This window comes from Helianthus annuus, chromosome 15 (assembly GCF_002127325.2).
Source record: "Helianthus annuus cultivar XRQ/B chromosome 15, HanXRQr2.0-SUNRISE, whole genome shotgun sequence".
Classification (NCBI taxonomy): domain Eukaryota; kingdom Viridiplantae; phylum Streptophyta; class Magnoliopsida; order Asterales; family Asteraceae; genus Helianthus; species Helianthus annuus.
The window spans coordinates 102796254-102812966 of record NC_035447.2 but is presented as its reverse complement, the minus strand read 5'-3'; the positions used below and the strand labels follow the sequence as shown (position 1 = coordinate 102812966).

Here is a 16713-nt window from a genome sequence, read left to right as displayed (position 1 = left end):
ATCTTTTGAACTTTTTATTTGGTTTTGTATTAGTGACTTTAATAACTAGTTGCTTATGTTGAAGGTGATCTTTCCTTATCGTTTGTCCGTCGTGTCTTGGCATTATTTTACTGTCTATATAAAATAAAAGATTTTCACCATTCATATCTCCACGGTCTATATGGAGGTATGTTGGCTACCTGGTCGGGGGTTAAGGGAACGGTTTGGTAAGGGTCTTGCCCTTGTTCAGCGTTTAGAGGTCCTGCAAGGGACCTGGGTCAAATTTAGTAGGATCTCCTTCAATGCCCATAGGTATTGGATGGCGGGGATCCAAACTCTTTGACCCCCTCATAAGTTAACTACTATTAATACTATAACCCGGCTATTTAGGACTGTATCCCTGCTGACTCAGACTACTTAGTCGAGGGTAACGTCACCTCCAAAAAAGGGGCCTACCATAATTTGCATTAATAACTTAATTCATTATCTTTCAATAATCCGACCCTTTAGGATTGTATACTTGCTGACTCAAACTACTGGGTTGAGGGTAACATCGCCTTCAAAAGAGGGACCTACTACAATAACTAAGATAATCTCTTAAACAAGTGCAAAAGTGCGAAAATAATCAAAGGTTATACTAATACACGAGTCGGATCCAAGTGATTCATCTTGTCTATCTGTTTTTATTTTTATTTTATTTTCAGCATTTAGTTAGTTTTCATTTTCTTAGTTTGAAAAAAAAATCTTTTCTAATTTTTTTGATTTGATTAGACGTTGAGGATAAACCGGTACTAAAAGCTCTTGTGTCCTTGGACGACCTCGGTATCTTACCAACACTATACTACGTCCACGATGGGTGCACTTGCCCATATGTGTGTTTAGTGTTAGTAAATATCGTGTTTTATAAATTTAAAACTTGGCTAAAAGTGTAAAAAGGGCTTAAATATACATCTAAAATATATACACACTAGCACGCATCAATATTCTACCCAAGGAGAATATGCAGGTTTCGTTTTAGTTTCTTAACCCATTCTCAACCCACCGGGAATCCCATGCCTTATAGAAAGTGTGAACTCACCTTGGTTTGCTCGGTTTGACTAATTACCCGTTTGTCAATTGATCAAGCACGTCCTATCATTGTTACCGACAACAATCAGTTTCAAGTGCACATGGTTCACATATTTCACGTACAATTAATTCATGCACTCCTTGTTCACATAATACACAATTAAGGTACATGTAGTACACAGCTATAATTCATGTCATAGCAATTTATCTATCAACCCAGTGTCGCCAAATAGTCACTTAACATGTTATCGGGTGCATAAACAAATTCATATAATATTCTCATGTTCCGGGCCATATTACTCTCAAGCCCTCGATACACGAATATACAATCTAGTAAACAAGTTAATATTTCACATAAAATTTTGACAACCCACTGATACACATCGCCCCAATTAAAAACTATAACCCAACCTGATTGTTAGTGTTGGTTCACAATTAAGGTGGTAACAACCTACTTAAGTTTCGGCCCAACCCAACCTTCCAACTCAACCCGGTTCCAACAAGATTAACCCCTATTCTTTAGTTAATGTTTCACAGTTCCCTATTGGAATTATGAAATCAGTTTCAGCAATTAATTTAGGGTCACCCCCATCATGTAACAATACCAATTATCAACATGCATATCCTATGTGACAATACAAGTCATTAACATGTTACCCGGCCCACCATTTAATCCATAAAGTCCAGCCCACTCAAGTTATTACGGCTGTTTTACCTTTGTCAAACCAACCGCAACCCACAAAGGTCCTAGATGGATCCCTATTTCACTTATTAACATATGCAGCCCAGTTGTAAATCATAAGGCCCAAAACTATTAGATCAAGCTATATGCGGCCCAAGTTAATAAACCAATCTGTCAAGTATGTATGTTAATCATCAGATACTTTTCTTCATTGTTTGAAAATGTCACATATCATCAAATCAGTAATCAGTTTATTAACCTAATCATTCTCTCAAAACCCTTAGCATCGAACCAACGTAATATACAAATAACACATCAGTTACGTCGATTTGTTCATCATTAACATAACACATCCGTTACACTGATTATTCATCATTTACCTATTCTAACTATTCTGTTTATATTAACAACTCATCACACATCAACAATCCCATAGTTATCACTTTCAAAACTATGTTCATTAATCATAAACAACATCGTAGATTTACACATACAAACCTAGTCCGTTTCATCATTCATAATCAATGCTAGCATGAACACTAAACATTGTTTAACGCGCAAGAACATAACATAATCTTTTTCACGTTTAAGATCACATATATAATACACATAAACACAATCATTAATTAAAGAGAAGTATGTATCTACTAACCCAAGAGACAAGATAAACAGGCTGATGTCTTCGAAGGGGGGGGGGTTCTCCTGCCGCACGCAACTAGGAAGGAGGTGGGGTTTTGTTTTGGATCTTGTGATACACTTTGACATGTTACGTACGCATATAATAGGGGGGTGTTGGGCCGAGGGTAACATGCAACATGCACAAAGAATTGGGCCAGCTATTTAAAATGCAATAGTTAGTGGCCCAAAAGTATATACAATAAGTGTGACCCACCTATACAATTTTGTATCGTATAATAAGGTTATCATGCGTTTAAGTTAAATGTTAACGGGGTAGTCCAAGTACAGAATGTTTGTCACACCAGAGAGGGATAACTAGAAGTTAAAATCACGAGATTAAACATCACCAACCTTGAGAGTTCGGGTTGTCACACCCACAGTTGGTACAATTACGTCACTGAACATGCGGTTGATGGTGACTGTTACATCTGTTGCGCAAAGGTGCATTACCGGCATATTGCTTCATTGCAGGTGGTTGTGCGGGCTGATTAGGAGCAGCTTGGTTTGCCTGTGCTGTAACAGCGAAATTCTTGGAAGCCTTTCGCTTCCTAGACTTCCTTGAAGACTCGGCTTTCTTACCCTTTTGTTTTTCGTTCTTGTCAGACGGTTTCTTGTCACCTTTTTTGTGGAGTTTACCTTTCCTGATTTGAGACTCAGTCAAGGTTGCAGCCAACTCGATGGCCTGACGAACAGTGGTAGGGTTGCTACCAGTAACGATATCTTGCAAGGGTCAGGTAGACCATCGACATACCTTTCAATTGCTTTATCCAGCGGGGTAACCATTGTGGGACATAGTAAACTCAACTCCTCATATCTGTCAGTATAAGCACGGTGTTCACCACTATCTTGTTTCAAATCATAAAATTCCCTTTCCAAAGCCCTGAGTTCATGATGAGGACAAAATTCCCTCATCATTAGAGCCCTAAGCTCCTCCCAGGTCTGACCTAAAGCAACATCAGCACCACAATCTCTCATTACTCCATTCCACCAAGTAAGAGCCCTCTTTTGAAATACACTAGAAGCAAACTCGACTTTACGATTATCAGGACACTGAACATGGCGAAAAGTACTCTCAATACTCTTAAACCACTGTAGGAGCCAAGTTGCTCCTTCAGAACCACTAAACTTGAGTGGTTTAGCCGAATTAAACTGTTTAAAGTATTAAACTGTTTAAAGTTGCACGGAGCAGGTGAATTATTGTTATTGTTGTTGTTGGCTTGGTTAATTTGAGTGATGAGATTTGGGAGTGCAGCAGCCCTTTGCTGTGCAATGATAGCTGCCAGTTCGGCATCAGGTTGTTGTACGTTGCGTCGAGGAGGCATTCTAAAAGAGGAAAACATGAGAGAAAACGAGTGAGATGATATTGGATAAAAATGAGATGTTACAAATATCGACAAAAGTAAGGATGGTGGTCATTCGTTTGTATCCTCAAAACAAACAAACGACCCACGGTGACTAATCAAAGTAAATGGGTCATAAAAATGTATCGCGAAGACATGCTTTAGCCTATAAGTGAACACTCACCCCAAGAGTTCCCAGGTAAGAGTGACTGGTCCGATTATGTGGATCTGTACACTCTAGCCTAGACAGAAAACTCGAGGTACAGGCACCCACCCTTCCAGATTGCACGTGTTCACATTATTCAGACTCAAACTTTGACGAGATTTTGAAAATTTGGAAGGTTTAAGAGATTTATGATTCGTTTTTGGCTTTAAGCCTTCAATTATGTTTTGTTTTTGGTAATCACCTAATGATAGGTGACATTTATTGTTTTAAGATCTAAACACAAGATACCTGTGTTAGGGTCCTAGAAAGGTTATAGTCTAGGTCAAAGCATTACTAATAACCTAATTCCCTATAACCATGAGCTCTGATACCAACTCTTCTGTCACACCCGACCGCGTAAAACAACAAACCGCGGCGGAAACGTCGTGGAGTCGAGTAACAGAATTATTGTTTCACGACACATGGTATTTAAAGTTTGGTTTTATTTATTAAACTGTTTACATTGTCTTGGAATTTAAGGAAAACATAACATAAGTTAAATTGTTCTTGCTTCTTTTAAGTCACTAAGGCCCGAGTCCACCTAAGTATGTCACGATCGTCATCAAACATTAGCTCCTGAAACACGTTTGAAAATAAATACGTCAGCATAAAAATGCCTGTGAGACACATAGGTTTTGTTGATGAAGGATTCATGACTTGTAGTTAAAAGAAAATGTTTAACAAAAGTAATCATGAACCTTTAAAAGTGTTTGCTTTTATAAATCATATGAAAATCGATATGAAAATCAGATGATATAAAAGAATAATGCATGGTTAAATAAATAACCAAGTAAAAATGAATTTGTATAAGTTATGTCATTTGTAAAACAATGTCTTGTCATGTCTTTGTATAAAATGTTTCATGTCTTTGTCTTTGTCGAAGTGGTTTAGATAACGCTACGATATGTAATATCTTAAAAGCACTTATATATAGGAAGTACCAGCGGCGTATCCACCATGCTTTTATCATATTACACACGCCTCGTTATTTAAATCACTTACCGATAACCACCAAAAATGTCTTGTTTAAACTAATGTCAAATGTTCATGTATAACAATGTTTAATGCCTCAATGTCTTGTGTAAATCATGTCTTGTATAGCAAATGTCAAATAAAAACAATGTCTTGTATGGTGAATAAAAAGTATTTACTCAAACCATAGGTATAATGTCATGTATAATCAAATGTCATATGAAACCAAATGTCATGTACAAAACAATGTCTTTGAATAAACCATAGTTTAAATCAAAAATTATGTTTTGCAAAATCAATGCTTTATGGATACAAACATTTATGCAGTAATGTTTATCGCATACATTCAAGCCTTGAGACTGTCGGATAAACCCTTAACAAGTTAAAGGTTTGGCAATTACGTTTTTGGATTCTGTCATTCCCTACTTCCAAACAAACCTAGGAAGCCGGGAACTGGATTTGTCAAGTCCTATGGTACCACTACATACTACCGAGCGGCGTGATCAATGTTAATGAACGTATTTTTGTCCCGTTAAACATACCAAATGTAAGCATGTCATGTAAAAACCATGTACTAAGTATGCTAAGTACACATACAAAGTAGAATCAATGTGCACATATGTTGAGTAAACATATGCAGCAGAAATGTAATGTAAATCAGTGTGCCCATATGCTGAGTAAACATATGCAGCAAAAGTGTTTATGAAATCAATGTGCTAGCATGCTCAGTCAACATACATAGCAAAGCATAATTGAAATCATGTACTATATGTGTACTACATGAACATAGCAAGTATATGTTATGAAAAGCATGAAAAGCACAAAAGTAACAAGTAGGCACATGTGTATCACCCCAAAATATTTGAAAGCGGTAAAAGAGGGGACTATGTACTCACATGAGATTGCTTAGTAGTCTTGGAATTAAGACCAAATAAAGCTTGTAGGATCACGGAATCAAACGGCATCTAATATAGGTAACTATGTTAATAATCGGATCCTAAATCGAGAGATAGGATAGAATAAGGTCTTGTAAACCAAATGAGTATTGGAACTTATATGATATGGTTTAACAAAGCTTACATTCTGATTTGACACCTATCCTAAGTGCTTATGACCCGTTATGACTCGTTAAGGTAGTTTACCCTACTTTAACGTGTTGTTCGCGCAAAAGCGCGTTCAGATGGTCTAACTAGCCCTATGACAAGTATTATATGCCTTAACATGTTTAATAACATTGCATAATCAGTTTAAGTGTCAAAAATAAAGTTACATATGCTTAAATTTAAATTATGCATGAAAAGGGTGTTTTGGTCATTTTCCTAAGGCATATATACTACCTATCATATAACTAATTAAACGAAGTGACCATAAGGTATAACCTTGCAAGGTTATTCCCTATACAACTATGGTCATAAAATATGTTTGGTCGGATCCTAATGATCGACCAAATGGTTCGGGTTTGAAAGTCTAAGCGGTTGTTTAGACCGCTTAACTTACGACCCTATATAAGTACTAAACTAAAAGTGACGAGTTAAACATGTTAAAACATGTTTAACTAAGTTAGAAAACTGCTTTGATATCAAAACAAAGTGTTTTGATACCCGAAAATAGTTTCGTCGCAAAATGCACATAATCGTGCATTTTGACCGAAACTTTGACTCGTCACTTCGACTAGTCAACGTGGTAATCAGTAGGTATAGTCAAAAGGGAATATAACCATCGTGATTACGCTCACGTTGCAAAGTTCAAACGAACTTTGTATTGACCAAATCATGGTCAAAGAAGAAAGTCAAACACTGTTTTGACTTTCATGCTTGAAGAACATAACCAAGCATGAAAGAAACTTACAAGAGTCCAAGCTCGGAAAAAATCAAAGAAAACTGAAGTATGAAGCATTCAACCAAGAGGGATAGCTTCAATCAGATCCAAGGTGTAAGAAATGAAGAATGAGCAACTTGGAATGAGAAAATGCTTAGGTATTTATAGGAAATCAAGCTCCACAAGATCATTCCAAGTGTTTGTGAGTTAATCAAAGCATGATCCTAGCCGTACACATGTTACACACTTATTTGGGGGCTTGGGGAACACTTAAACCAGCTCAAGGTATTGAAAAACTAGGATTAAAAACCAAAGACAGCAGCTGATTTGAAGAAAACAAGTTTTCTGCCAGCACCAGTCCTCGTGGGCCGCAAAGCCAGAGACATCAGTCTTCGCGCCCAGCCTAGAAGTCTGTAGATCAGACTTTTCAAAATTGTCAAAGCAGGTCCCTACAGCTCTAAAACTTGATTTTTGACGCGTTTAAGCCCCGTTAACCCATTTTCAAGGCTCTACAAGGATGTTAAAGCATAGGGAACTTGAAATATGCTTGAAAATATCTCGGATGTCGGTTCGTTTGGTCGTACGGTCACGTTATTCGGTTAATTACGACGAAACTCGAACAGATGCGAAAACGATCCAAATTGCGCGACGAATGGTATTTTTGCATTCCTATCACTAAAATAAAATATTTTAATGATTACAAAAATTTTTGGATGTCCGGATATGTTCAGAACGATATGCGCGTAAATGCAAACTTATGCACTTTTTGACGCTTTTAGTCCCTATTGATCAAATAAGCGTATTTTCGCATACTGAACCCTTCAAAGCTTATTTCTAAGCTATGTAAAGGATATTTGTGGTTTAGCTTATGATCATGTTCCGGAGTGTACGTTACTATACGAAACGGCAGACTTTTGCAGTTTGTCGCAAATAGTCCCTGTGGTCGAATAAACTTGTTTTTCCCATACCAAACCCTTCAATACTTATTCCTAAGTTATGTGAAGGTTATTTAAGGTATGTTAAGCTTATGTTACTATTCCGAAGTGTATGTCGCATTAAACTGATTACATTTACGCATCAGTTTGCATATAACTTTCCAGAAAGCGATTTAGAGTTTAAAATCGAACAAAATCAAAACGTTCAAAATGTCAAACATAAATAAACAAATATTGGGGTCAAATCACATTGTTTTATTGATAATTGAGCTGTTTGGAGTTATACAATGATTACACAAGCACAGATGTCACAGTGGTGGTCGTGGTCTTCGTGGTGGAAAGAAAAAGCAAGTTATAGCAGGGAAGCGCATTGATAGTGACATTGTTATCGATCTCAATCTTAGTAGAGATGCTGGTGATATTGCTTCTAGGAAACGAAGATTCGAAATGTCATATCCAAAAAATCCCAATAAGAAGGTAGTTGTTGATCCAAATCATGTATGGAGCCATGGGCAGCATCTGATGATACGAAATCCAGAAGGTAAATCAAGTGCATTTCAGAGAGTCGGAGCTGCCGGTAGTTCTAGCCAAGTGGGTGAGGGTGATGAGATCAATATGATACAAAATCTAGGAGGTAAAACAATTGCATATAAGAGAGTCGGAGCTGGTAGTTCTAGCCATGTGGGTGAAGGTGATGAGATGGCTAATGTAACTGGGGTTGTTTGATACCACTATGCGTCATGTGTCACGGGATAATGTTGATGTTGATGATGTTTTCAGTGAGGATTTCGGTGATGGTCAAGATAGTGACCATGGTGATGGTGGCAATAATGATGGTGGTGGCGACGACGGTGGTGATGATGATGGTGATGATGGTGGTGGTGACGATGGTGTTTGCGATGAGAGGGAATTTATACAATGCGACAAAAACGGGTATATTTTTAATTTTAAAATTATAATATATATTGTTTATTGTTATTATTATTATTAGTGTTATAAATTATAAACATGGTTATATCTTTTTTCAATATTGTAGTTTTACAAACAAAATGGTAAACAAACGTGCAAAGGATATACTTGAACAGTGTTATGATGGAGATTGGGTCACGTTTAAAAAGGTCCCACAAAACGCCAGGATGCGAGTGTTTGATCGCTTTCGGGTAATTCATCAATTAATTATTTATATCTGTTTTGATTATTTGTTTTAATTATGGCATTTTTACCTTATTTTTTTATAGACCAAGTATAGATGGCGTGCACGAGCTGAGCAGACCATATATGATACATTTATCAACGTGCTCAAAAGTCGATTGATAACATGAGAAATTTGAGAGAACAATCTAAACAAAAAGCTAAGGTTGCAAGGCGTAAAGTACCTGTTAAATGATACAATATTGCTATCCTATTAGAATTTCCACCTGATGGGTTTCCCCTTGAAAAATGGCAAAGGATATGTGCGGTACGGAATTTATTAATTTTTATTTTAAATTTTATTTCCTATATATATATATATATATAGGTAAAGGGTACTGTACAAATTCCCTTATCGTACATTACGTACGCTACAATCTCAGCCGTCCGATCATCTTCCCGCATTGAAAATCGCATGTTGTTTTTTTTTTTTGTAATAATTTCGCATGTGATAAATTTGATGAAATAGCAGGTGTTTTTTTATAACAATTTCGCATGTGTTAATCCAATTTCTGTAACGCCCTAACACGTTTTAACCAAAAGTCGCAGCGGAAATACGAACTTAAAATTTTCTTTCATTATATTCATTCTAACATACTTAGAACTACATTAAATCACTCTTTTATATTAAATACATTAATGCTTTCTATAAATTTATACAATCTGACATACTTATATTAAATTACGTGACCACGCAACCACACGTACAATCCACGACTTGACTCGATCTTCGACCACTTACGCTTCGTGATGAGAATTCACAGTTCTGTACAACCTGCAGACACCACGTACAATCACATTATTAGTAACCGGTGTCATCATACATAAAATTTAAACATGCATAATTAGGCGTCAACATATCATGCTTTCGCTTATGTTAGACCCTTCATCCATCCATTCAAACCACCCGCATTGGATTTCGGTGTCTACCTTCAACTTCCATCACAAGTATACCTGCATTTCCATTTCATTCTCAATAGGAAAACGATTAGCATCACTAGATTTCATTCATACGAACATATCCATGTATACACATAACAAGTCTCATTCAATTGTACATATAACTGAATTCCAATTCATGCATACATACCCTTTCTATCCGTACATGTACTTACAAATTTACATTCTACACATATTACTTGTAAATCCTAAACACACCCATCTATACGTGTAAATTGTATACACATAATTATCCATACTTACGTGTTCATAGTCATACTCTCCTATGAGTCCCAATTGCTTACTTACAATTATACCCATAACTACGTGTATAACTACTTATTTCATCTTTATGCATAATATCATCACGTAAGATTCCTTCATACCTATACTTAATAGAAACTATTTCTTAACTACTTTCGACTTATTTACCGTTAACTTACCTTATTACTTCCATTGTCTCATACTTTCTCACACGTTTCACAATAATCATCATACTACAATACATTTTACATCTAAAGTGTAAGTCCGGGATTCACTTACCTTGTGCGTCCGTATTTGCGTTTGTTTTACTTGAGTCTTCTTAGCCCGTTAGCCTTCCATGCTCTCAACCATTTTGACATGATTCCCTATGTAGGGAACTCTTAGATAGTTGAGAATTCGCTCACATGCATTCGAATTAGGGCCAGAAACTCATTCAATTGCTTGTGGTTTGAGGAGCTAGGGAAAGAAGAAGGGTTTTTCCCTTCCTGGTCGTTCCCTGCGTCGCCCCCCACACTTCCCCCACATAAACTCTTTTAATTTCTTATATTTATTTGCTAATTTTACACATTCAGCCCCTTGGGATTAATCATGTTATAATTCTAGTACAATTTTACTAACATTCTAAACTCCCTTGTTTATTATAACCTAATAAATTTTATTTAAAACCTTTAAACATTCAAATAGTCTAATATTAGATTTTGGGGTGTTACAATTTCGCATGTGATAATTTTGATGAAATAGAAGGTTGTTTTTTTTTGTAACAATTTCGCATGTGGTAATTCAATTTCGCATGTGATAAATTTGATGAAATAGCAGGTTGTTTTTTTGTAACAATTTCGCATGTGGTAATTCAATTTCGCATGTGATAATTGTGATGAAATAGCATGTTGGTTTTTGTAACAATTTCGCATGTGGTAATTTTGATGAAATCGCATGTTAAAAAACCAACATGCGAAATTGTTACAAAAAAACAACATGCGATTTTCAATGCGGGAAGATGATCTGACGGCTGAGATTGTAGCGTACGTAATGTACGATAAGCGCATTTGTATGTTAACCAGCCCCTATATATATATATATATATATATATATGAGTAAATTGCGGTTTTGGTCCCTGTGGTTTATTAGTCATTGCAATATTTTTACAGTTTTAAAAAGTCTTGCAATTTTAATACTAATGAAATTTGATGAGAAAATTCTTTTTTTTATGTTAACTATTTATTTTTTTATAATATATATAATTTTACTAGCAACTTCAGTAGTTGTTCTATTACTATGGTTTTCAGTACAAATTTCGTTGAAAACGAGGTTCTATTCGCAATAGAGTAATTGACAAACCGAACTACTACCGCCCTGAACATCGGTTTGTCTTCGATTTCAACCGTACAACAACAGTAGCGGTATCAATACTATCGAACCCACTATTAAAATTCATTTCTATTGTTTTCTATACGTGTAAAAACCATAGTTGTTAAAAGCCATCGCCTAGTGCGCCTAGACGATCAAATTCCTCAAGTCCACCTACTCCCGCTTTTCTCTCCTAGATAAAAAAAAAGCCACAAGCAGCTAGTTTTTAAATTTTTTATAACAATCGCAAGTGTATATTTTATCAAAATTGCATACAAATTTGTACCAATATCTAGGGAGACGTTTTTAAATCAGTGTTGTAAAAATCGCGATTAGGTGGCGAATAGTCAGCGATTAATCGCTAGTCGGCCAGTAACTAAGTAATTTTTCGTTAATCAGTCCATTAATTGCTAGTCGGGCCTAGTCGGGCAGCTAAAAATCGGCGATTACGGCTAGATTCCGGTAAAAAACCTGTATAGTCCAGCCAAAACCTCTAAATTCCGACCAGTTTCCAACTAAACCATGTGAATTCCAACAATTAATCATGTATACTTATAAAATGAGTAGAGTAAGAGTTAAAAGCTAGCTACTAAAAATATTTAGCTATAAAAATATGTATATGTATACATAAAACTGAAAATTACATATAAAAAAACCCGATCCGAGTAATCCCAAGTAGTCACTAGTCCCCACCTCACCGGCCGACTAGCGACTGGTGAGTTCCCCAACCTTGTTTTAAATATAACAAATATTTTAATAGTATAGAGATATATACAAATCTCTATCATATATAAAAATTAAAACATATCGATTTATCAATCTACATCTAATAAATGTAAAATATTGCCCTGCTTGCAGTGTGCATATATAATTTATACATGTGTGGGCGTTCAAGGGTCAAAAGTGAAATAATACAAACTTTAACGTTATTTTACTAATTTCGTAAAAATAACGTTAAAAGCGGCGGATGGTTAATCATGCATCATTTGGTGTCGTTGATAGCTGAAAGAAACGGGGGTACATGCACTAATCGGTCTCTGTCCCGATGGTTTGAGTGTTATATGCCTTAGGTCCAAGGCTTGATACAAAACTACAATCGAGTCAGGGGTCTCACTGCAAGCAACATCTCTGTTCCTACGTAGTAAATGTAAAGTTGTCTACATCTACCCTCCTTAGATCATGTCTTAGTTTTGCTATTTGTGGAATTTATTGAGTATGATAATGATCTAGTAAAACAAGTAGAAATAGATATAAAATTACAGTAAATCAATATCAATATCTATAATATAAATCAAATCTGCAGATTCTACTTTTTGAACTTTTTTGTCTTTAAGTATTTAACAATTTGATACTAGGTTATTTTGGTATTAGACATGCTTTAGACTCTTTGTATATTGGTTATGATATTGGAATGATTTTTGATACTTGAATAAATTGTTATTTTTCAATACATATTATCTTTGTGGTTTTTTATTATTGCTTTATTTTCTTAGGCCTGCGCTTTTTTGCGCTTCTCGCCTATACCACATGTCGATATCCTTTTAAAAATCACAAAACTACTTTATTTCTTAGGTTTATCATTCTATATATCTATTATCATGTCAAATTACCGTCATTTAAGTAAGGTAAAGGATCAAATAAAAATAATATTAAGAGTTAATTGCCAAAATCGCCCCTGAGGTTTGAGCACATTTGCCATTTTTGTCCAAAATGACACTTTTGTACCATTTTGCCCCCCACGTTTGTAACTTTTTGTCATTTTCATCCAAACAACTAACTTAGTTTATTTTTTCTGTTAAGTTGAATGATATTTGGATGAAAATGGCAACTATAAACCACAGGGACGAAAATGGCAAATGTGCTCAAACTCTTTTTAGTTTCTTTTATTTAGTTAATTTTGTCACATATATAATAAAAAAGAATATACATGCAATTTTTATATGAAAAAAAATAATAGTTTTCTCACATATTTTTTTATAATTTTTCATCCAACCACTAACTAAGTTAATTTTTTTCTATTAAGGCGAAGGATGTTTTAAATTTTATAAATTAATACAGAAATTAATTTCCAATTGTTTATATAGATCAATTTTATAAAAATAAATCTACTTAAACCTCTAATTTTTATAAAACTAAAATGCTTGTGACCTTATAGAAAAATGTCAAATAAACAAATATTATCATATGTACCAAGTTTTTAATTCATCTTCTACTCTTTTAAATTCGCTCCTAACGAAAAACAAAAGCTAGTGCCCCCATCATACAACGTACCGTTACCAAACCTTAAAATTACCCACCAAATAGTAAGTATAATGTCATCTAATATTTTGTGATAAACACTTTTCACGACGAGCTATTTTCTTGTTAAACTCTCAAAAACAGAATCGAAATATTCATGTTACTTAGAGAAAGAAAACAAAGTTTTATTGAACAAAAGACAACATATAATAACCTTGATACAAAAAATTAATTTATAAAATTTAAAACATTTTTCGCCTTAATAGAAAAAATTAACTTAGTGGATGGATGAAAATTTATAAAAAAATATGTGACAAAACTATTATTTTTTTCGTATAAAAATTGCATGTATATTCTTTTTTATTATATATGTGACAAAATTAACTAAATAAAAGAAATTAAAAAGAGTTTGAGCATATTTGCCATTTTCATCCATGTGGTTTATATTTGCCATTTTCATCCAAATATCATTTAACTTAACAGAAAAAATAAACTAAGTTAGTGGTTTGGATGAAAATGGAAAAAAGTTACAAACGTGGGGGGCAAAATGGTACAAAAGTGTCATTTTGGACGAAAATGGCAAATGTGCCCAAACCTCAGGGGTGATTTTGGCAATTAACTCTAATATTAACGTACGAAACGTACGTATTGAGGGAAAAAGCAAAAAGTGGCGGTGTCATTTTGGTAATTATCAGCAACTTCAAAATAATTGGGGAAAAAACAAAAAGTGTCTTGTAGAGTAATTTTGAGCATCTGTAGAGTAATTTTGGGAAATGTAGGGTAATTATCAAATTACTCTAGTAGAGTAATTTTGACTTCTATAGAGTAATTTTGGAAAATGTCTTGTAAAGTAATTTTGTTAGCATTTAGTTATGGGGTTTAGCTTTATGGTTTAGTTTTTGATAATTACCCTACACGACCAAAATTACTCTACATGAACATTTACAAAATTACTCTACAGAAGCTCAAAATTACTCTAGTAGAGTAATTTTGAAGTTGCTGATAATTACCAAAATGACACCGCTACTTTTTTTACTTTTTCTATTTTATTTTCACAGGAACTTAAAAGTAAACCCACTCCCCTTGCAAACTTGCAACTCGTTGATCTGTTTGACTAGTTGAGACCACCATCCCTCATGGTGGCCACAAGCAAACTGAACTGTTGTTTGACACCTTAACATACGGATCTATGAAAAATTACATGATAATTTAACATCTAACAACACAAGTTAGGGTTCTACAATTCAACACACAGAAGAAAAAGAACATAACAAAATTAAAAAAAAAAAAAAAAACCCTAATTTCCTGATTCAGTTGCAGCTTCTTCATCTTGTTTATCAATTCTAGAAAATTCGAATAAATTCCGATCATCATCATCATCATTTCACAGGATTCACAGAAACCCTAGAACTACTTTCTACGGCAGCGAACTCTTCCTCGGCCTACCTCTCTTTCTCGGAACCGTAGCTCCGGCAGTCGGTGGCGTCGACGTCGGTTTCGGCGGAGCCACCGTCGTCTTCTGCAAAATCGGCTTCGGCGGAGCTACCAGCGTCGTAAAGGCAGCAATAGCCTCACCAGGCTCCGCCAACGGCACACTACTACCGTTCGGCAACGAATCAGCCACCGGCCACGCTTTAACATTCGTCGGAACAATCGGCGGCATCCAGTTAGGTATCGTCAGAGATTTCGCCGTCTCACTGTTCGCCATCGCGAATCCCATCGGAAAATAACTCCAGCAACAATAATACGCTTCCTTACCTGGAATCGTCTGCGGTAACGACGCCGGAGGTATCGCCACCGCCTGAAACGCTCGTTTACAATTCGCACATCTCAAACAACATCCTTCGTAGATTTTAGGATATTCATACAAGTTATAACAGTACGGACACGCCGTCCATATATTCACCTTCGCCGTTGTTTCCGTCGCTGTTGCTGTTGCTGTTGCAGTTGTTTCCGTCTGATTCGCCGCCGTTGTTCCGCCGTCCGCCGGATTCCTTCTCACCGGAATCTTATCGCGCTGCATGATCGGCGTTGTTTCAGATCTCTGATTCTGTTTCTGTTTCTCTTTCTCCAGATCTACTTTTTCAAACGCAAACAGCTTGCTATCGTACGCCGATTTACGCTCCGGGTCTGAAACAACCGCCCAGGCGTCCGCCACAAGTTTGAAAGCAGAATCGGCGAACGGAAACTTGTTCTTATCTGGATGAAGAAGAAGAGCTAGTTTGCGGTACTGGCGTTTGATCAATTCGTCGTCGTTTTGCCGGCCGTCGAGTTGGAGAACGGCGTACCAGTTCGGTTGATTGTGGATCTGCTTCTCGGCGGCGAGGAGGACGTCGACGACGGCTAAGATCTGATCGGAACCGTCGAGTAAAGGCTCGGTTTCCTGAGCGAGATGAGCGAAGTCTCGAGAGCCGTTGAGGTCTTTGGATTGAAGGAGTTTTTCGGCGATTCCGAGTAACCGCTCCGCCTCTGCTCTGCTTGTTGATTGCATATCTCCGGTTAGGGTTTTGAAAGGATGGTAGGTGGTGGGTGGAGGGTGAATTTTGTATTTTTATTTGTTTTATATTTTGTTATCTTTGTATGCTTATAAATAATAGAGTTGTTTGTAAAAGTTATAAACATTTTAATATTCGTCGTATCTTATTATGTTTTATGGTAATGAATTAAACATAAATGGAGAGTTTTAGTTTTAAAATACAATAAGAACATGCTTAGCAATCAAATGTATTTCATGTAGATCGCTATGTTCAATTAATAGGGTGATCCATTGACGAAGGTAAAGCCTTGTTTAGGGCAAAATTATAAATAAAGTATCATGACTGTAATTATTGAAGTTAAAGGATATCTATTGTAATTCGATATAAACATAAAGACGAAAAGTACAATTTACCCATTAATATATATATAGTGGTAGTGTTACTATTCATAAGAATGAATTTTTAATATATAGATAATATCACATAATTAATTAAATTTTATTGAATATCCTAGGGGTTGTGTCATGTTTTTTTGATCGGTAAAAAATTTTACGTGTAAACTCACCCTGCTTGGGTTTAT

At 35.7% G+C, this 16713-nt stretch overlaps 1 protein-coding gene across 1 annotated transcript; it reads right to left on the bottom strand.

Annotated features, from left to right (window-relative positions):
- Window positions 1–14816: 14816 nt before the first annotated feature.
- On the bottom strand, window positions 14817–16325 carry LOC110895562. The gene has a single exon (XM_022142885.2). The coding sequence runs from the start codon at window positions 16145–16147 to the stop codon at window positions 15074–15076; it is 1074 nt and encodes a 357-aa protein (XP_021998577.1). The 5' UTR covers window positions 16148–16325; the 3' UTR covers window positions 14817–15073.
- Between the last annotated feature and the right edge of the window lie 388 nt (window positions 16326–16713).

Excerpts from the sequence above, each read along its gene's own strand:
- LOC110895562 (XM_022142885.2), bottom strand. The coding sequence starts at position 16,147 with ATGCAATCAACAAGCAGAGCAGAGGCGGAGCGGTTACTCGGAATCGCC.